This window comes from Pantherophis guttatus, chromosome 6 (genome assembly GCF_059756535.1).
Source record: "Pantherophis guttatus breed Tessera chromosome 6, ASM5975653v1, whole genome shotgun sequence".
NCBI classification, from domain to species: domain Eukaryota; kingdom Metazoa; phylum Chordata; class Lepidosauria; order Squamata; family Colubridae; genus Pantherophis; species Pantherophis guttatus.
Genome location: NC_142068.1, coordinates 33,269,004 through 33,290,787, shown reverse-complemented (window position 1 = coordinate 33,290,787; position 21,784 = coordinate 33,269,004). Strand labels below are relative to the sequence as shown.

Sequence of the window (21,784 nt, the reverse complement as noted above, 5' to 3'; positions counted from 1 at the left end):
AATAATATGCATGTTAAGGTTAAGAGATGTAGAAAAAGAGGAAGACAATAAATAAGATGGATGAATGAAATAAAAGAATAGTAGAATATCATTAGAAAAATAAATTGTTGTTGCTGGTGACATGTCAAGATGGCTTCTGCAATCACCAGGAGTCAAGCTTCGTTTGTTGGCATTTGATCAACTATATAATGTTTCTACAGTTCAGTTCAACATGAAAAATTATTGTTTGGTTACTGGTTTTTAGCAACAAAATCTCTGAACTGACCCATAGATAATTTTGTCTGCTTTCATAGTGTACTGGCTGCTCATTAAAATTATCTTACCAAAAAGATGCAATTTGACAAAAGGATTAAGTGGGCCATGCAGTTGCTCCTCACCCCATTGAAGGCACTCTAGAATGCTGACGTTCATCTGGATTTTTAATTGGAAAGCACCCAGCCACCCTATACTTCAGTTTTCAACTTCAGCACCACAGACCCCTGGACAGCGATGTTATTGGCGTGTTGCAGCTTAAATCAGAGAAAGTTGAGAGGAGGTAGGATCAGAAAGAAAATCTTTCCACGCTGGCGTAACCCAGTTGTTCTGATTAGTCTTTTCCTCGAGGCAGGCCAATACAACACAATTGCAGTGGATCCCAGAACAGAGTCATTAGATCGCTGCGTGAGCGGGTTGGGGTGGGGGAGAGCATGGGGATTGTAAGCAAGCGGCGCCAGCTTGCTGACTCCCCGACTAGCTGCTGACTCCAACCTCCCAGTCTGCGGGAGAAGCTGGTTAAGGGGGATGTCTAGATATCATCTGGCATCTTTCGAGAAAAGAAGGCTATATCCACCATATACAGAACAGTAGACATTCTAGCTCTCTAGACCAAGGATCCCAATCTTCGGGAATATGACAGTGTTGCACAATTCGTTCATTTGAGTCATGCGTCAGAATGGTAAGTAGCGATTGCTTTGCGACCACCACCATCATTCCCCGGGGGGGGGGGTTATTTCTATTTGGAGAGGGACCCTAAGGATGAGAGGAAGAGGAGACCCATAGACTTTATGCCGATATATCATATGCCAGTTCAGTTCTGTTACCTTTTTAGGAGAGAAGGACGGGTGGAAACTCGATCCCCACAGCTGTCACTCCAGAACAGCTTTATTAACTTTAGAGGGAATGCTTTTGGACCAATATCTTTGAAGCATCTTAAACTGATGCCGCTTTGTCAGTGCTATCTCCGATTAAGTGGTTTGCGATCCCATTCCAGTGGGCTCCGGAGGGGCTGATGCAGAGTTCCTCCCAGCCACCCCACTTCAGCCCAATCTCCAATAAAGTCGGAGGAATGCTGCTGATGTCAAAGAGAAGGCGTGGGGTCAACCTTTTTAGATTTAGGAGAGAGCAAATATAAGTACTACGAGTAGTAGAAGCGGCTGCTCCCGCGAGTCGAAGTCAAAGAAATACTCTTCATTCTTCTTGAAGATGACATTTTGCTTCCCTCCCCTTCCCCCTCGTCCGACCCCCCCCCACCATCCCCAACCCCCCCGTTCGAAGGTTGTGTTCGCTGTCCTAGTTGCTGGCATCAAATTCCGAGTAGGTGGAATAGTGATAGCAGGGAAATTATTTGTTCGGCATGCTGCTCCCGATGTTAGCCTGGGTTGGGGGCTATACGGTTAACGTCTCTGAAAGATAGTAGCTGTGTCGTGGGACGTTGGATACTAAAGCCGAATTCCTAAACACAGCTTTACGTGAGCTTGCAGCTGGTTGAAATTCTTGTCATTAGAGCGTCGTTCCTCCGAACGTTTAATATTTTGATCTCCTCCTCGGGGACGGCGATGGAGAAGCGCAAATAAGCAAGCGTGGTGGAAATAATCGTTTCCCTTTCTCATTACGTGTCAAGATTATAAAGTCTGAGAAGGGCTGGTGCTGAGGTTTAAGACTTTTAGTTATCTCTAGAGGGCCTCCATGGTATTAAGGAGCATATTTACCTATCCATCTTTAAAACAGCAACAAAAGAGCCTCGGTGGTGCAGCGGACTAAAGTGCTGTTAAGTGCTAGCATTTAGCTGCCAGCTGGCTGCAATTAGTGGAGCTCAAATCTCACCAGGCTCAAGGTTGACTCAGCCTTCCATCCTTTCGAGGTAGGTAAATTGAGAACCCGGATTGTGGGGGCAATAAGCCAACTTTGTATAAAACAACACCGCTTGGGGGGGCCCAAAAGCCCTAATAAGCAGGTATATACAAAAAAGTATGCAGGCTATTGCTATAATGCATTGTAAGCCGCCCTGAGTCTACGGAGAAGGGCGGCATATAAATTGGACTAATAAATATAAATTGGACTAATAAAAAGGAGGAGCTCATTTCACAATAAAGTACTTGATACCTGGTGTCTTTCAGACCTTTTAAATTACAATTCTCTCCAGAAAGCTTTCTTTGGGATAAAAGAGATTGTCGTCTAACTCATCTAAATGGCTCTGTATCTCTGGGATATTGTGAGCAGATACATTTTATATGAATCATATAAGAGGTGGACAATTTGAATGATGAAAGCTGGGTTGATCTTGTATGTCTGATACTTAGCATTCTCTAATTTTTTTAAAAAATAATACTAAGGAGCCAGATAGATGTACAGATAATCTGTTACTAAACCATGAAAAATGAATAGCAAGAGAACAGGTGCAAAAGGTACTGAGGGATCGAAATTGTAGAATGAACCTACACTGATTCATTCAACTAGCTGAAAGAATCTATACCTAAAATCAAGTAATATTCTGTAAATTGTGCTACCAAAAATATAAATCTTTATATTTTCTATGATGACTTCATATAAGATGAATTTTGTTTTCAAACCAAACAACTCTGCCAGCCAACATATCATAATATAATTAGATAGGACAAGTATTTCAAATATTCCCACTGGATCAATGGAGCAAAAGCATATTTATGTATGTATGTATGTATGTATGTATGTATGTATGTATGTATGTATGTATGTATTTAATATACAGTGGCCTATAAATGGCTTTAAGGGTTTTTCTTTATATCCCCTCCAATTATTTTTGATATCAAAAATAATACAATTAAACATCTCTATTAAAACAGAAAGACTTACAGTTTTAAAAGGATGAGTCTAAAATACACTGGGATTTATTTATGTAAATATGAATTTATGTAAATATGTACTGCTTTTTATTATTAAGATTTAAAATGGCAGCTTATTTTTCAACTGCTACTTGCTTACATTCTATATGCTAGATAATTTAAGACTTTAAACCTAATGGTCTTTCCTTAATGTTCTTCCTCTTTCTGTCCCACTGTGCTTTTAAATGGGAATATATAGCATTATTTTCTCTCCAAAGCACAGTAGTCTAGCTCAGGTCTACCATTCTAATGCTTGTAATATCAGCTGCTAAATAAAGCTTGTTTAAAAGGAGTTCTTGAATCATAACTGACAGAGCTGTATATGAAATTTAGTGTAAATGCAATTATACTAAGAATTATGTGCAATTATATCTGAGAAAAAAAGGTTTTAATTCATGGTATAATTGTCACAATGATGTCTTGAAGCTATGAAGCACAGATGCTATAATGATCCTAATTTAAAATTTATTTTCCCATTATTTTAAAAATCAAATGCTATATGCCTTCAACTAAATATGCTCAGTTGTAAAATTGAAATAAAATTGAAAAAGTAAAATTATGTACCTTTTTCTATTTCACAAGTTATTGTCAGAGCCAAAATGGAGCTAGAATTAGTAATATCATAGGTGATAATTTTAAAACAAAATAAGATTATTATTTACTTTATTCATTAAACATGAAACTCTGAACATTCAAAAATGCATCACAAATACCATTGTCTGGTGCTAATGGTTGATACAGGTTGCTGCCAGCATCCTAGGTATCAACCAAGTACCTTCTTAAGATGTATGATGTTCCACGTAGCACAGTTTTTTGCAGTTCCGCTGGTGTTATTGCAGGAAGCTGCAATTTGTTGCTATATCTTATAAAATTCTTGGATTTTTATTTTATAAGATGATGATGATGATGATGAGATGATGATGATGATAATGAAGATTTGACTAATTCCTTTTCTTTTTTACACTAATTTTATTAAAAATTACAAAGGTAAAACTAATACAAAAAAAAAAAAAAAGAAAGTGCAGAAAAGAAAAACGGAAAGGAAAAAAAGAAGAATACAGTCAACAAAAAAGAAATGCACAAAGACTTTCTCCTTCATCAAAAGAATTATTTGACCAACTCCTTTTCAGTTGTACATAGTATTCAATACTTTGTTTTGAGAAATTTAATGAAATAATCTGCAACAAGTTTACCAGTTCATAATCTGTCTACGTTTGGTATTACCTTTCAAGTGCTAAATAGTTCAATACTTGAAGGATGGTGATTTTTGGATTGATGTGACTTTTTATAAGACCTACTGAAAAAGTTGTTCTATGTGCTGTGCCTGTGCTGAGCTATGGCTAGCAAAAATAAGCAGATGAACGAAAACAATAAACAAACCCAGGCCTGGCAATATACAAGATAAAACTAGTTGGAATGATCTAGTCACATAAACTGACTTCATATTAAGCTTCTAATCTGGCACTAAAGGCAGCTCCACATAAAGTGCTTTATTATAACTCAGCCTATAATAGAAATTCTTGCCATTCTCCAGTGAAGTGTTAAATTGAAGACATTTCCCATTTTACAGTAAACACATTCATGCAAGATATGACACCTTTATTGGTAGGCATTCTTAATAATCCCACTTAACACTGTGTTCCTACTCTCAACAATGTTTGTGCAGTATATAATTTGCCTCTAAACAAAAATATGCCTTGAAATTATCGCAGTATCAAAGAGTGGTCAAACTGCACCCTGATACTTGCAATGAATTCTTGAAGATAGAGCTCAGCCTAATCAGCTTATTATTTTTCTTTATAAAATGCTGATTTCTAAGATTCAGTGTTCTTGTTCAGATGACTAAGGATTAGTCCAAGGACTGTGAGCCACTGTCTCCTAATACAGCCTTCTATACATAACAGTACATCCACTTTCACCCCAAATAGCAGCAGACAATACTATCTGGGTGAAACCATGTGACAAAATGCTGATAAAGAAAACATTTCAGTGATAGTAGTATTAATAATAATTATACATTAAATTCATATGCTCTCTGAATCCTAGCAACTATGTGTGGTCTATAATTGCTGAAAAGTTTAAAAACAAAGAACAATAAAAATAAAAGCACAAAAACAGTGGAACACAAAAGACCAACATTGGCTAAGAAAACAAACTCAGAGGAGAAAAGGAAGGAAGGAAGGAAGGAAGGAAGGAAGGAAGGAAGGAAGGAAGGAAGGAAGAAAGAAAGAAAGAAAGAAAGAAAGAAAGAAAGAAAGAAAGAAAGAAAGAAAGAAAGAAAGAAAGGGGTGTCAGTTGTCTTTTCCAAATCCTGGGTGAAAAGCCGGGTCTTTAGGGCCCTTCAAAATACCAGTAGAATGGAAGACATTCAAATTTCAGGGGGAACTTGATTCTAGAAGGCAGATGCTGCTACAGAGAAAGTGTATTTTTGGGCTACAGAAAGATAGCATTGTTTTGTTGAAGAAATCCAATATTGCCAGATCAAGCCAGCTGGACAGATAGTATGAAAAATAGGAGATCAAACAAGTCACTAAACCTGTGCCATGTAGAGGTTTATAGATAGTAACTAGCATCTTGACTTGCATCTGAAGCAAACTGGCAACTGTGCAGTTTGAAAAGCAGATACATTATATCAGCTTATTGAGACATGCCCATTACTGCTTCCACTGCTGCATTCTGGACCTGTTGAAACTTTTGGGTGGCTTACAAAGGCAGATCCATGTAGAGTGCGTTGGAATAGCAAAGTCGTGAAGTATAAAATATTTTATATATGTTCACTTAAGAAATGTTTGCAAAGATTGCATAATAGGCATATAATCACTTTATACATTGGTCCAGAAACAATAAGATACAAAAATATACAGTAATAGTAGCTGAGACAAGCACTAGATGATTCATCAGCTCTTTATTCAACCCAGCCTTGGTTAGAAAAATGTAAAGAGGCTTCAGTTTACTGTTATCTGGAAGTCAGCCATGAGGGCAAGACGTATTTTAGAAAATAATAGCAATAGCAATAGCACTTAGACTTATATACCGCTTCATAGTGCTTCACAGCCTTCTCTAAGCAGTTTACAGAGTTAGCATATTGCCCCCAACAATCTTTACATACTTTACATAAATGGCCTTTGTGATCATATTAAAAGCAACTGTGTTCTCTTCACTGGTGATGTTAAACTATTTAACACCACCGACAATGCAACTACCCTTCAAAAAGACCTTGACTGTGTGTTAGATTGGTCTAACAAGTGGCAGCTTCAAATCTCAACCAACAAATGCTCTGTCTTGCACATTGGCAAAAAAAATCAAAACATAAAATACAAATTAGATGGACATGACCTTATAGAGGACCCTCACTCTGTCAAGAACTTGGAATACTCTTTTCTAAAGATCTAAGTGCCAGAGCCCACTATAACAACATTGCCAAAAAAGCATTAAGAATTGTTAACCTAATCTTGGGTAGCTTCTTCTCTGGTAATGTTGTACTACTAACTAGAGCATACAAAACATTTGCTAGACCAATCCTTGAATACAGCTCATCTGTCTGGAACCCGCACTGCATATTGGACATAAATACAATCGAGAGAGTCCAGAGATATTTTACGAGAAGAGTTCTCCAGTCCTCTAACCGCAATAAAATACGCCACCAGACTCCAAATGTTGGGCTTAGACAATTTAGGACTACACCGACTTCAGTCTGACCTAAGCATAGTACATAAAATTATCTGCCACAATGTCATTCCTGTCAATGACTACTTCAGCTTCAACCACAACAATACATGAGTAAATAATAGATACAAACTCAAGGTAAACCGCTCCAAACTCGATTGCAGAAAATATGACTTCAGTAACAGAGTGGTCAATGCCTGTAATGCACTACCTGACTCTGTAGTTTCTTCCCCAAACCCCCAAAACTTTAACTTTAAACTATCTACTGCTGACCTCACCCCATTCCTAAGAGGTCTGTACCGTCCCTGTCCTAATATTCCTTTTTACTTACTCTTTTCATGTATTCAAATTATGTTTATACTTTTACCTGTTATCTTATATATGCTTGACAAATAAATTTATGATTATGATTATAATCTGGGTCCTCCTTTTACCCACCTCGGAAGGATAGAAGGCTGCGTCAACCTTGAACTGGTGAGATTCGATCTGCTGAACTGCAGCTACCAGTCAGCTGAAGTAGCCTGCAGTACTGCACTCTAACCACTGCACCACCTCGGCTCTTAAATAAACAGCCCCTTTGCTAAGCAGGTTAAAAACAGAGGTCTTATATTTCCAGAACATCTTGGTTGCTTCAAGTTTCTCACTCTAGTTTACTTTTATTGGCTAAAGTCCATTGCTAAGTTTCCCTTTCTGTTATTTCAAATTGATCTCACTAAGCTCAGCTTCAGTAACTTTAAATGATTGTGATTACTAGAGAAAAATGTTACATCTTCTGAAACACAACCTACAAATCACAACCAAAATCTGTGAGAACCATACCAGTCTTGGCTCTCCTTCATTATTTCATTAATCTCTTGTTAACATATGGAATCCAACTATCTCCTTCTGTTTTCAAAGATATTGTTGGAGAGCAACCATCCCAGTTAGGCAGAGGTCTTGAGAGGGGAATTAGTGTGGATTCACCACATAAACACAAGATGGCAAGGTCTGACACCCCCTCCCCACAAATGCCTTTGAGCCTTATTTGGTCTTTCCCATATAAGCTGCCAATCCAGGGAGATTCCTGTATTAGAGAGCAATAAAGTAGCTAATTTGAATTTACATGTGACTGGTTGTTTGAAGCTGGTTGTTTGAATCTACAGTTCTAGCATTCTAGCCTATTGTATTATACGCAATACTAGATGGTCAAGAGAATATAATCCAAACAGTAGCAACTGTAATTTATCCTTCTAGTAAAGAACTACAGTATTTTACTATTAACATTGAAATCTAAGTAATGCAATTTTATTTTTCACATAAGGGTTAACAATATCAGTACCTACTAATAATCTTTGAGTATAAGAAGTAACAGAACTACAGTAATACCTATGAATTAATATTACTTTAATTAAGAAGAGAAAGAGCAACAAAAGTGGGATAAAGAGATCAGGAGTTCAAACATCAATGTACTTTAATCACAATCAGTAAAAAACAAACTCAGATGGAAGCTCAGCGTATAGATAGAGTCAATCAAAAATAGACTTTTCAACAGAAGTCTACAGATGTTTCAGCAAAAACTGTTTTAAAAAACTGTTCTTGATACAATTTTTACCAATGAAAAATAAATATGGGAGAAATAGCCACCTTGGTTACAGATCATGGAGAATGTAGCAAAATATTTCTTGAAGATAACCTACTGAGAAAAGCTATTATTAATGTTTATTTTGGTGTTTTAATCCACTGGCTTTGTTTATAAATGTTAATAACTTTTCCATAGCAATTCAACTACATTAAAAGATCCAGGTATAGGATTTGTAAAGAAATGTAATAGAAATGTAAGAATTATTGAGAATCATATAGTGCTGTATTAATTCTCTTTCTCTATGTTTCTTACTTCTGTTTCTACAGTATGGATTTATAAACACATGCCTAAAGTCTCTGGTGATTGAAAAGTATGGTGAAGAAATATGGGAAAATTTAAGGTAAGTTATCCCTAGAAAAATTATTCAGAAAGTTCAAATGTTAGAAATAAGGTGTATCAAATCCTTTGACAAAGTCTAACAGATTTATTAGACTCATGGAATTATACAACGGGGTTTGACAGATTATGCAATAATTAATCTATTATTAATATGGCTGAGCCAAGCTTTGATGGGGTCCTTTGATAAAATTTTGAATGAAGTGCTCTTCTGAAGGGAAATGCTGAACTTTGTTACCCTTTGAAGCACTAGATTGGACTGTTTCAATTCAGAAGCAAAAAAACCCCCAAACCAACTCTTTTTCAACCCAGTCAAAGGGTACCGCTAAAACTAATCCTCCTGCCTTGTTGCTTTGGTTCAAGGCACCTGAGACAGAGCAATTCAGTTTTGCAAACTAAAGCAAGACCCACCATGACAGTATGATTTGAGGCAAGGCCGTGATGCAGAACAGAGTCGCTTCCAAAAGACCTACTTGTTAAGAAGAGTTTTCTGGGTCTCATGGCCAATCTTCAAATGGTAAACCCTGCTGCTCTATGGTAATTGAGGATAGCTAAGAGAAAAGGAAGAGTTACAGTATGCCACATGGCTGCCACTACTACAGCAACAGTAGGCCTGAGACCAATGAGGATCTCCCATTGCTGTCTCTGTCACCCTAAATATCTTCTCTTGACCATTGTGCAAACAGAATCTGTTCTCCCTCTGCCACCCAAAATACAAGGCATATATTCCTCAACCCCATCTGACTTCAGACTCCTTAAAAAAAACCCAGTGCCATACTTTGGTTATGGGGATTTTCCATTATCTCTTTGCAACCATTTAGTGATTGTTTGGATTTTTTCAGCCCAGACATGCTATGTCTACTGTATTTTCTCACTCCACATCCTTTACAAGCAGAAATAAGCTAAAGAGCGATAATGGTAAGCTATAACCATCAAGGATGCACCAGTTGCGTCCCTTTCTGGATCGGGACTCCTTGCGCACAGTCACTCATGCCTTCGTCACTTCCCATCTGGACTACTGTAACGATCTCTACATGGGGCTCCCTTGAAGAGCACCCGGTGACTCCAACTGGTCCAGAATGCGGCCGCGCGGGTGATTATGGGAGCAACACGGCGCTCCCATGTAACACCACTTCTGCGTGAGCTGCACTGGCTCCCAGTGGTCTTCCAGGTGCGATTCAAGGCGTTGGTTACCATCTTTAGAGCGCTCCATGGCTTAGGACCTGGGTACTTACGAGATCGCCTTCTGCTACCGATAGCCTCCCACTGACCAGTGCACTCCCACAGAGAGGGACTCCTCAGGGTACCATCGGTCAAACAATGTCGACTGGCGATACCCAGGGGGAGAGCCTTCTCTGTGGGGGCATTTGCCCTCTGGAATGAATTGCCCCCAAAGATACGGATGATCCCTGACTTACGCACCTTTCGCCGTGCCCTCAAGACGTTATTGTTCCAACAAGTTGGGTTGGCCTAAACATTAATTTTATGGGTTGTTTATGTTTTAATGACATTGGGGCCAAATTATTTAATGTGTTTTTAAATTGTTTTTAAATTTTATATGGGTACTTGTTTTTATCTTTGGCTGTGCACCGCCCTGAGTCCTTCGGGAGAAGGGCGGTATAAAAATTAGATTAAATAAATAAATAAATAAGGAAGTCACCTGAATTTCTGAAGGCATTGCTTTTAGCTGCTGCAAAATGGCTATCATTTGAAATAGCATCATTATCTTCCCTCTTCTTTCTTTCTTTCTTTCTTTCTTTCTTTCTTTCTTTCTTTCTTTCTTTCTTTCTTTCTTTCTTCACCATTTTTAATAGGAGGATTTAATTGGGCTCTCATATTTGGTTTACCATATCTCCACTATTGTATTTGATTACTCTAGATTTACAGATACGGTATTCTTATCCCTTACAGTCAGATTTGTTGAGTGTTTAAGGAAGGAATGAGGGAACCCATGAGGGAATCCAGACTCCAAGCTAGCTTTCTCACCTACCTTGGCAATATTTACAACATTGCTTTTTTTGTTTTGCTTTGTTTTGTCTTCTCGATGCACATTTACAGTTTTAGATTAAAGTAGAAATCTATTTTGAAGCAATAAATCAAATTGTGTAGTTCCAAATAAAGCATGTGTACGATTCACTGCTTTTCTGCTGCTTTGGGGAGTTCTTACAGACAATTACAGTGGTGCAACTTCAGTTCCATAAATGAAGGACACTGAGAAGGTGATCATGTACAGAGAGTCTTCATCTGACAACTTGCTCAACAACCATTCAAAGTTACAATCGTGCTGGACTAGTAGTATTTACAACTGGTCCCCAAAATACTAGCCATCCCAACAGCCCTATGGTCACTTGAAAGCACAATCTGGATTCTTAGCAACCAGCTTACGCTTAGTGGTTGCAACTCTTTGTCACATGGTTGTTATTTGTTACTTCCAGCTTCCCAAAGCAAAGTCAATGGCAGAGAAAGCAGAGAAAGTTGGGAGTTCCTCTAGTATGTCACTCACACTCTTCCCCGCTCAACAGCAGCCACAACTGTCCTTGCTGTTCTCATGCCATGCTTCACACCATTCTTGCTGGCCTGCCTGCTGGCCTGCTTGTAAATAATCTGAGCTCACTTAATGGCCCACACTTCTTGCTTAACAATGACAATGAGAAGTGCAGGGATTGCTGTTGCTAAGTGCAATCACTTGATGTTGCAAGTTACGATCATATTGCTTAGCAATGGAAATTCTGGCCCCAATTATCATCACTAACCAAGGATTACCTATAGTGGAATAGACTTTCTGACAATAGCATGAAACGCCAGCCAATGAGATTGATCACTTCAATAAACTCTGTATAATGAAACTAGTGTTACCTATCTCTCTCTTGGATTGTTGAATTGATGCTTCCGTGCTGGACTTCCCAACAGGGAGTTCAGTTTAGCTCTCAGAATTCTAAATATGAACATTGGCCCAAACTTTTATTGTTCATCAAAGAGGGGTTAGGTGGGAAGGCTACAAACACCACTTTCTCTCTACCAGACCTTTTCTCTCCAGCTTCCCAATTTTTATTATGTTAGAATGGATTTCTTTTTTTTTAAACTCTCTTGTTTCCATCCTTTTGCTTGTTGAAGAATGTTTTTACAGAAACATTCCTCTGACTGATAGTGAACTTCAGTTATATTCCACAGACTGATAAATATATACTGAATAGCATATTCTGAAGAAAACATATTCTATCAATATGTAATGAATGGGTCATAAATAGTTAGGTTATGATGTCATTGCTCAGTTACTGTTTTGATGGTTTCATAAATAGTACTAATATAATGCTGTATATTAGTGTACATTGCTCATGTTTAATATAATGCTGTATATAATGCTGTATATTGCCTGTGTTGTTATACTGCTGAACAAAGAAGATAGAATTAGTACTTGCAATATAAAAATCAATATATATATTAAATTTGCTCGAATACTATCAGTCTAATAAATACTATCAGTCACACTTTTCTTTTCTTTGATTAAGGATTTATAACTTTTGCACTTCCATGTTAATCAAGACATAGGTTTGATTCTTCCCAAAATGATCAGAAAGTATGGCTTCTACTTTTGTCATTAGATTTGAAAACTTAACTCCCTAATTTTATACACACACACACACACACACACACACACACACACACACAGAGAGAGAGAGAGAGAGAGAGAGAGAGACAATTATGAGATTTGTTTGTTTTGTCTTTTTGCTATAGAGTCCAAACTGGAGTACAGGATACCTTTTTTACTTTTGAAGTTTATAAAGATGAGATCACAATGCAACTTATTGACAAGGCATGCCAAATGTTAGGTATGTATCATTATGAGCTAATGCCAAGAACCAGGGCATTATTGATCATCATCATCATCATCATCATTTTTGTCAACATCATCACTACTGCCACCACTAACACCACCACCATCTTCTTATCCCTGTGTAGAAGCATTTTTTAAATGTATCTTCCCATTTACCCTATTGTAGCCCCTGACCATTGTTACAAGCTGTCATTTTTCTCCCACATAACAATGCAATATGTTTTCACTGCAGGCAAATTGAGGCTTTGCAGCAAAGAAGCTTCCCCTGATGTCAGATATGGAGAAATTGTGACAAACAACTGAACATAGAGCACATAGATTGAAATGAAAATCTCTCTCCCTCCCTCCCTCTCTCCCTGTGTGTGTGTGTGTGTGTGTGTGTTTATGTGTATGTATGGCATATCCAATTGGCATAGCATGCTCCCTGAATGTTTTCAATGTCTGGAGATCAGAAAAAGTAAATTATGGGTGTGCATCAAACTGCTTCTGAAGAATTGGGGGACAATATTGGTGGTGATGTGGAAGTGTTCTGAATTAACCTGAATTAACTGGTTTTTAATCTTGAAACATGAACATGTAATATTGTAATATATATTTATTTTCTTAGATGTTTCCCCAGATATGGTCCTAAAACAGTTTGGAGAATATTTCTTTGAATTCTGCAAACAGTCAGGTTATGACCATATGCTGAGAACGCTCGGAGGAAATCTGTATGAATTTATAGAGAACCTGGATGCGTTACACAGTTACCTCAGTCTGTCTTACCAGGCAAGTGGAAATGAATTCTATAAGAGTAGAAGAGAAATCTGATTCCTTATGAATTCACTCATCTTCTTAATAATAAGATAGGAAAATTATGATGTATATGTGTGTGTGTGTGTGTGTGTGTGTATACATGTGTGAAGGTTATGGGTATCTATGGGCATATACATACATGTATTTTATGAATTCTGATGATTTGCTTGGTTGATAAAATCTGATTCCCATTTTAAATATGTATGTTTTTATCATATCAAATTATTTTCATCAGACAACCGGCAATAATATTTTCTTTAGTATCATCAGAATCCAGGCACTTCTGTTGTAATCCTAAGAAAGATTTATCTTTGGAGATTCTATCTGGATTCGGGAAGCATCAGTGAGATACTACAGTCTCCCTCACTTTCCATTAAATGCCAGCTTCAGATGATAGATTTTTCCTAAGAGTGCAACAGACAGGAAAACATTAAATTCCCACAATGCATAAAGATTTTCTAGGTGATGATGTTTATCAAAAGGAAACCTGTATGACAATTAGCAAGTTGTTTGACAGAAATAATAGAAAGACTTAGTTGTAGAATCCCTGCTTGCATTTCCATCACTGGGGCTCACAATTAAAAAAAATAATTGTAGTATGCAGTGGGAAAGAGAGCCTCTAGAAGTTGGTGTGTGATAGTTGATTAGGTGAAAATTAATCTGATGTATTATAAAGATGATGGACATGTCGAAAGATGTTGTAATGTTCCACACTGCTACCAGTATCAGGGAGCAGATTTCTGAGCCTCAAAATGAGCAACAATTGCAACATTTCTTTTACTGTGATACCAGTTATTAAAATATCATTTGGAACACCATGGAGGAATGGTTGGTGAATTGACAAAACTTGCTAAGATAAACAAGATGACTTATTTGATGAGAAAAAGGACAATTCCTACATTTATTAGTGATTTGGAAACACCTTATGGACATTTTGGGTAAAAATGAAAAAAAAAATGAACTTGTGATTTATGGTTTTGCTCATTGGACAGGATATATTATAGAAAGAAGAGAGTCATGATGTAACTTTAAAAAGAGAGGTTAAAAAACCTCTCTTAAAAGAGGTTTAAAAAAATCAACCACAATAATACATGAGCACACAATAGATACAAACTCAATGTAAACCGCTCCAAACTGGATTGTAGAAAATACGACTTCAGCAACAGAGTGGTTAATGTCTGGAATGCACTACCTGATTCCATTGTTACATCCTCAAACCCCCACAGTTTCAACCTTAAACTGTCTACCGTGGACCTCACCCCATTCCTAAGAGGTCCGTAAAAGGGGCGTGCATAAGCACACCAGCATGCCTTCGGTCCCTGTCCTATTGTCTCCATATATTTGTACCCATTTCCTGTACTCATATCTATGTTTATATTTATTCCTGTTATCTCGTACATGTTTGACAAACTAACTAACTAAATAAAAATAAATAAAATATAATTGTACTTATAATTGTTCTGAAGAATATCAGAAGCCACTTCTTCATATCTTTATACCTTTATCTGCAGCAAGTGTAATATTATCCTTTTGAGTGTTTTTCAGGAGATGAACGCTCCTTCCTTTAGGGTAGAAAAGAATGAAGATGGGTCAATGTATTTGCATTATTATTCAGACAGAAGGGGCTTATGCCACATCGTTCCAGGTAAGATGCTATATGTGCGTGTGTTTTATATGGACTTTGAAATGCTGAAGTTTTAATCAACAATGATTATGTTAATGTTTGTGCACTTCCCTTTTGATAGCTATTTAGCTAACTAGCTAGCTAGATATGTTAAGTTCAAATTTCAATGATCACAAAATTTCCTGCTCTTCTGGCAGACCATCAGATCTGTTTAACATAAGATAATGATGGTGGCATTTAGCATCCTCATGTGCTATTGACCAATTCTCTCCTTTGGGAGATTTGTATGGAAACAACATGACACTAGACTAAACATTTATTACTGGTAAACTATAGAAGCTTTTATTTTATTGTATTTTCAATTGTATTCTGAATTTTTTTTTATCTCTTTAGAATTATTATTCTATAATTTTTTTCCTTGGAAAAGTGTTGAAGGGGCAGATGAAGATGATAACAACAATAGCCAAATAATTAATGGATTAATGAATATTTTAAAAATATTACATTTCCCCCCATTTTTCTGAGTTCGTGATTTCTCACTCCAATTTATTCTACTACCACCAGTTTGAGGGCTAGAGATTGAACCGAAGTAACCTAATGAGCACCAGAGCTCTATGATTTAAACCATTGAAACCTATATTTGTTTGAAATAAAATCTGTTTATTAAGGCTGACAATTGAGATTGTAGTGAGTCCGGCAGACTCACTGTGTAAGGAAACAAACATTGCTTGAGTGCTTGAGTAAATATGCTATAGATAATATTACATAAGCATGTGTAATATCACCTGGATTTTTTTTCTCTTTGGATTCAGGAATCATTGGTGCAGCAGCTTTGGACTTTTTCAATACTGAAATTTCAATGGAAATTGTCAATCAGACAGAAGAAGAAGAAAGAACAGGAAAAAAAGAACACATTGTATTTCTTGTAACTCAAAAACCTGTATTTTCCTACAAAAGAAGAAACAAGTTCTCTTCTTCACATTACCTTCCAAATGCTGGAGCTCAGGCAGAAAGAAGATTGAATAAAGAGGTATTATAATACTTTTTTGGGGGAGTGGTGTGGTAGCCCAGTGGTGGAGACATTCACCTCCCACTCTGAAGGTTGACAGTTCAATCCTAGCCAGCAGCAGATCTTTCTCTCTCAGGAGACAATATGAACTGCAAGCTCCATCTAGGTTTAAGGAAAGACATCTGGCCAGTAAACACCATTCCAGTCACCTTGACTCTAAGGGATTAGACGGTCAAAATTAAGGGGTTACATACTCATAAAAAATAATGATTTTTTGTGCAGAAATATCAATGTATATGTGTGTGTATTGGGGTGGGTTCTACTTACCTTTACTACCGGTTTGCAGTGGGAGTGTGCACACGTGCACACTTCTGCGCATGCGCAGATCACCCATGATGACGTTGTGGCGGGTGAGTGGAGTCTTCTGCCGGTTTTACTACCAGTTCTATAGAACCGGACTGAACCGGAAGCAACCCACCACTGGTGTGTATGCATATATTTTTAGGGTTATACAAAAGCATCAATTTATACATTTATACATGCCAACTCTGAAAAATGTACTTGGAATAGTGTTGGCATTTGGACAGGAGCAGGGGTATCTGCAGGATATGGTACAGAGCTGAATGATCAAATGAGCATGCTTACAAATCTGAAGGTATACATGGATAAGTACATCCAAAAGTGCTTCAATTTTTGGAAATAATGGGGCATATTTGTACTTATTTCAAGTATGAAGCCAACATTTTAAACTGTAATTCTGGTTGCAATTACATTTATTTTTTTGTTAGGAAATAGTTTATTTCTTAGTTTAAAAATGAGTTTAAAAATATGTTTTGTGATTGCTTTGATGTATCCCACAGGAACTTGAAAGAACCATGAATAAGATCAGAGATAAAACAAGTGTCAAAAGGAGCCACTGGGAAACAATCAGAGGAATTGTGACAATTGGAAAAGGTAAATGGGTTGGCTATAATGTCAGTTGTTTTTTTAATGAAAAAGGTAAAGGTTACTCTGTCAGTTATGTCCAACTCTAGGAAACCGGTTTCTTGACCAAGGGAGCCAGTGTTATCCAAAGACAATTTCCATGGTCATGTGACCAGCATGGCTATATGCCAAAGGTGCACGGAATGCTGTTGCCTTCCCACCAAAGTGGTACCTATTAATACATTTGCATTTGCATGCTTTCAAACTGCTGGGTTGGCAGGAGCTGACACAAGTAATACCCTTGAACCCAGTCTATCAGCTCTCCAGTTTTCATTAAAAAACTACAAATTGAAAGCATTTTATAGAGAAACCCATCACTGATCCCAAATACTGATTATATAATCAATCAATTTTATTTTTAAATATGAATTGTTGGTAGTACAAGCTCAATAGGGCAGGAGATGAGATATTATAGATTTAAAAAATAAATGACATGACTGCTGATGTGCAAAGAAGGATGTACTGCATGTTGATTTTTTACAGGCTCTTAGTCTTCCATTTCAACCAAATTATGTATGTTTTTCTTTTAATGCTCCATTCAAAACTAATGTTAGAATAAATAGTATTTCAGTATTTCGGTGCTTGAAGCTGTACCATATTCATAGACATATAAAAAAAAATGCCCATCAACAGACATGAGCTCTTGAAAGACAGGAGCGACTAGAATAATGAATATTTATATATAAACAACAAGCACTAAAGTGCTGCTGATTCTGTCAATGACTTAAAATGACAATGAAAATATCTCTTTTTCATATTACAGGTCGACTTCTTAAAGGATTTGATCCTGTCTATCCCAGGACTCTCTGGATTGACCCAAAGACATTTTGCATTGGGCTTCCCTTCCATATTGTTTTTGATGAACTGGTAAGAAAATCAACACTGGATTGTTTTGAAGTGCATGTATGTCTTTCCATAAATAAGTAGGATTTGCTTGATCCTGTCTATCCCAGGACTCTCTGGATTGACCCAAAGACATTTTGCATTGGGCTTCCCTTCCATATTGTTTTTGATGAACTGGTAAGAAAATCAACACTGGATTGTTTTGAAGTGCATGTATGTCTTTCCATAAATAAGTAGGATTTGCTCCCGTATAAATGGTTGACATAGATTTGGGGACCATGGAAGAAGGTACAACTGTATTAATGTATCACAGATGGATGCTACATTTGTGATCTATTTATTATCTATCTATCTATTTATCTATCTATTCGTCATCCATCCCTCCACCCGCCCATCCATCCATCCTTTATCTATATTATTTATTACTGAGAACTAAAGCTTGTTTACAAGATTAATTATTCTGGAATAATAATCCCTATTCATTCATCCCATTTATACTTGTGTTGCCAAATTATCCACTAGAGTGCATGCATGCATACATACATACATACATACATACATACATACATGTGTGTCTAGTTTACATTTTCCCACACTAATGCAACTTAATAATTATGCATAACATGGTGATGTGGTCTTGCAGAATGCAAGATAAAGGATGAAGAAAGATTAAGAAAACTGTTATAGAATGAAGGAAGGATTAAGAAAACAGGTGTAGAGCTATTTTCATTATAAGAATGAAAATTCTTATAATTCATATTATATGATATATAATTCATATTATAATTCATAAATTATATGAATAAGCAGGCTGGATCCCTTAAATTCAAAGTTGGCAGACTTTATTTCACGCAGTAATAAACGAAGCACCAGATTCAAAACAGGGAGAACAGATTCAAACAGAATCTGATATCACAATAGGGAAAATATGCTTATCTGCACAAATTATCTATAGGACACAGTATTCTAAAACAGCAATGGTAATTTGTTTTAATATATGCACAGAAGGGCATTAAACATGCATTACAAAGTATAAAGACATCAATATATCTCATGCATCCTCAAATGAACGAATCAGTCATGAATTTGCTTTATGATGTTTGATGCAAGTACATATATTGCATCATTACTATGATGATGTCATGATGAACCTGTTATTTGCTTCATGCTTGCCTGCCCTGCAATTGACTATGAAAGAAGCCCTGTGCAAACATCTTTTGTTCTGCCTGCTGCTAGGCAACTTGCATATAGAGCAGCTAATTAGGTCTGCCCACTGGCTCATCCCTTCTGTAGGGATTCAAGGAAGAAATGAGTCCTTTGGTTGTAGATAGATTGGATGTAATGATGAAGATGGCAATGATAACACTGATAATACAATCCAGCAGTTTTGGACAATTTATCTAATTAATAACAATTATAGAAAGCTACATGTAATGTTTATAAAATGAAATTCTATTGACAGTGGAATAAAAATAGGGAAAGTATAAGCAAGAATCCTGTTTTCTTTTCTTTTTAAAGCTTAGAGTGAAACAAGCTGGGGTTAGCATTCAAAAGATTGTGCCTGGCCTTCAAACACTGGGCATCCGTCTCAATCAGTACTTCACTATTGTACGCCCTGAAGTGAAATTTACCATCTCCAGTGTTCAAAGATTTATCAACAGCCAATTTGTTTTCCGGACCAAGAGAGAAATGATGCCGGACTCTTGGAAGCAGCGCCCTATGTTAGAACTAAGAGGTAGTTTTCCCATTTCTCAATAGCTATTAGGCAATAACACTGAAGAGATAACTATGTCATGGGAAAAAAACAATTTCTCTCTAAGTTACTCTTCTGTTTCCATAGGCTGAATTACTTCATTAGAAATGGTAGAGGCTTCTCCATAAAATATAAAATCTTTGATTGCTTTCCCAGTAGATGGGTTGTGGTTTTTTGTGTGTCCTGGGTGGGTCAGAAAGGAATCAGATTGGGAAGAATATAATATATTCAATATTTAACGCCTGCCCATCATTATTCATTTGTTTGAACCAGGGCAGATGATCTGGATGGAGTCTGTTCAGTGCATGCTGTACCTTTGTTCTCCTCTGCTGCGTACATTGCATGAGTTGGAGGAAAGACACATGCACATTTCTGACATAGCTCCCCATGATGTCACTAGAGATTTGATCTTGCTCAACCAACAGCGGTTGGCCGAGATGGAGCTCTCCAATCAACTGGAGAGAAAAAAAGAGGAGCTGCGGATCCTGTCTAAACACCTGGAGGAAGAAAGGAAGAAAACAGAAGCCCTCCTGTATGCCATGCTGCCTAGACATGTTGCCAACCAGCTCAAAGAGGGGAAACGAGTTGAGGCAGGTGAATGCAATGAGATACAGACAAGTTTAGATATATTACTGTCTGTGATCAGTAATTACTATGATATCTGTTCCTTGGAATCAGTGGTAGACATTTAAGGACAATGTACAGCCAGGGCACAAATGTTTTTATCTTCAAAATGTATGGGCCTTGAGTAAAGCTATGTTAGGTCCTCCCCCCCGCCCCGAATACACTGCTATCAAAGAAATTTGATATGTTGATTTCATCTCAGTAGTGATTTATTTTTCCTTCCAGTAATTTTTGTTTTAAAATCTCAAGGCCTTCACTCTAAGAATGCTACTTTCTGTCATTTCTAACTTCGCATGGTGGGAGTTAAAAGCCTTGCTTAACATTTCCAGCACAACAATTGATATAATATATTTAAGCTTTCTTACAGAATGCATACCTTTTTTTTGTAAAGCTCGTATTTTTTTCTGTTGAATCTATTGGACCATTAGTTAGAAAATATCTTAATATAACACAGAACTTTGAATTTTTGTTTGCATATCTTTATGAATTTTATCACTTACCCATTTTCTTGGTTGATTCTATTTTCAAAGTAACAAAGAAGTTGGATTAATATATTTTGAAAAACATTTTACAATTAATATTTTTGTCAGCCCTGAAGCTGACCTGACCAGAGCCATTTTGAAGCTTCAATATTGCCACACTGGAGCTGAGGGGTAGGGAGGAGGGAATTGAGATAGCTGGGGTTTTGTAGCCAAAAAACAAACAAACAAAAAAACATGTGACTTATTGTTTGGAAAAGGAGAAAAAACTTTTACTTTTAATTAGGTGAAGACCGCGGGAACATTCAGAGTCAGTTTTACCAGATCGTGCCAATATGATATGTCCAATAAAACTATTCTTTGAGGAACCTACCTGCCTTGGAGTTCTGTTTACTATGGACGTATTACTTGGAATCCTAACAATTTTGTAAATAGATGCTAATAGTTTTAATTATGAAACTAGATGTGATTTCTAAACTCCCCTCTCTTCTTTTTCCTCTTTAACTATAGGAGAATTCAAAGAATGTACTATATTATTCAGTGATGTTGTGACTTTTACCAACATTTGTGCTCAGTGTGAGCCTATTCAGATAGTCCTCATGTTAAATGCAATGTATCTACGATTTGACAGGCTAACCACAGTACATGATGTCTACAAGGTATTTTCGGTTTATATCCTGAAAGTGATATTATGGGGAGAAAGGAATAGAGATAAGTGGTGAAATATAAAATTTGTTACTACCAGTTCTGTGGGTGTGGCTTGGTGGGGTAATGTGACTGTGTGGGCATGGCCAACTTTATTTTTTTTTACTTTTAAAAAAAGTAAACAATCTCTTCAGCCGAAGAGGTTGTAAAAAAATGGTTTTAAAAGCCTCTGACGATCAGGCAACTCAGCTGGGATCGTCAGAGCCTTTTAAAAGCATTTTTTCTACAACCTCTTTGGCCGAAGAGGTTGAAGAAAAAATGTTTGTAAAAGGCTCTGACGATCCCAGCTAAGCTGCGTGATCATCAGAGGCTTTTTTTTTACTTTTAAAAGCATTTTTTTGGCTGAAGAGGTTGTAGAAAAAATGCTTGTAAAAGTAAAAAAAAAGCCTCT

At 36.9% G+C, this 21,784-nt stretch overlaps 1 protein-coding gene across 1 annotated transcript in view; it reads left to right on the top strand.

The window, feature by feature from the left end:
• The first annotated feature begins 646 nt into the window (after positions 1–646).
• LOC117678821 (guanylate cyclase soluble subunit beta-2-like) overlaps positions 647–21,784 on the top strand; it is a 30,923-nt gene continuing 9,785 nt past the window's right edge. The window contains exons 1-11 of the mRNA XM_087872670.1: positions 647–934; positions 8,673–8,746; positions 12,478–12,572; positions 13,185–13,345; positions 14,918–15,017; positions 15,809–16,026; positions 16,866–16,959; positions 17,753–17,856; positions 19,351–19,567; positions 19,859–20,179; positions 21,199–21,347. Coding sequence (XP_087728796.1) covers positions 932–934; positions 8,673–8,746; positions 12,478–12,572; positions 13,185–13,345; positions 14,918–15,017; positions 15,809–16,026; positions 16,866–16,959; positions 17,753–17,856; positions 19,351–19,567; positions 19,859–20,179; positions 21,199–21,347 — 1,536 coding nt within the window. The 5' untranslated portion in view covers positions 647–931. The remainder of the gene's footprint in view (positions 935–8,672; positions 8,747–12,477; positions 12,573–13,184; positions 13,346–14,917; positions 15,018–15,808; positions 16,027–16,865; positions 16,960–17,752; positions 17,857–19,350; positions 19,568–19,858; positions 20,180–21,198; positions 21,348–21,784) is intronic.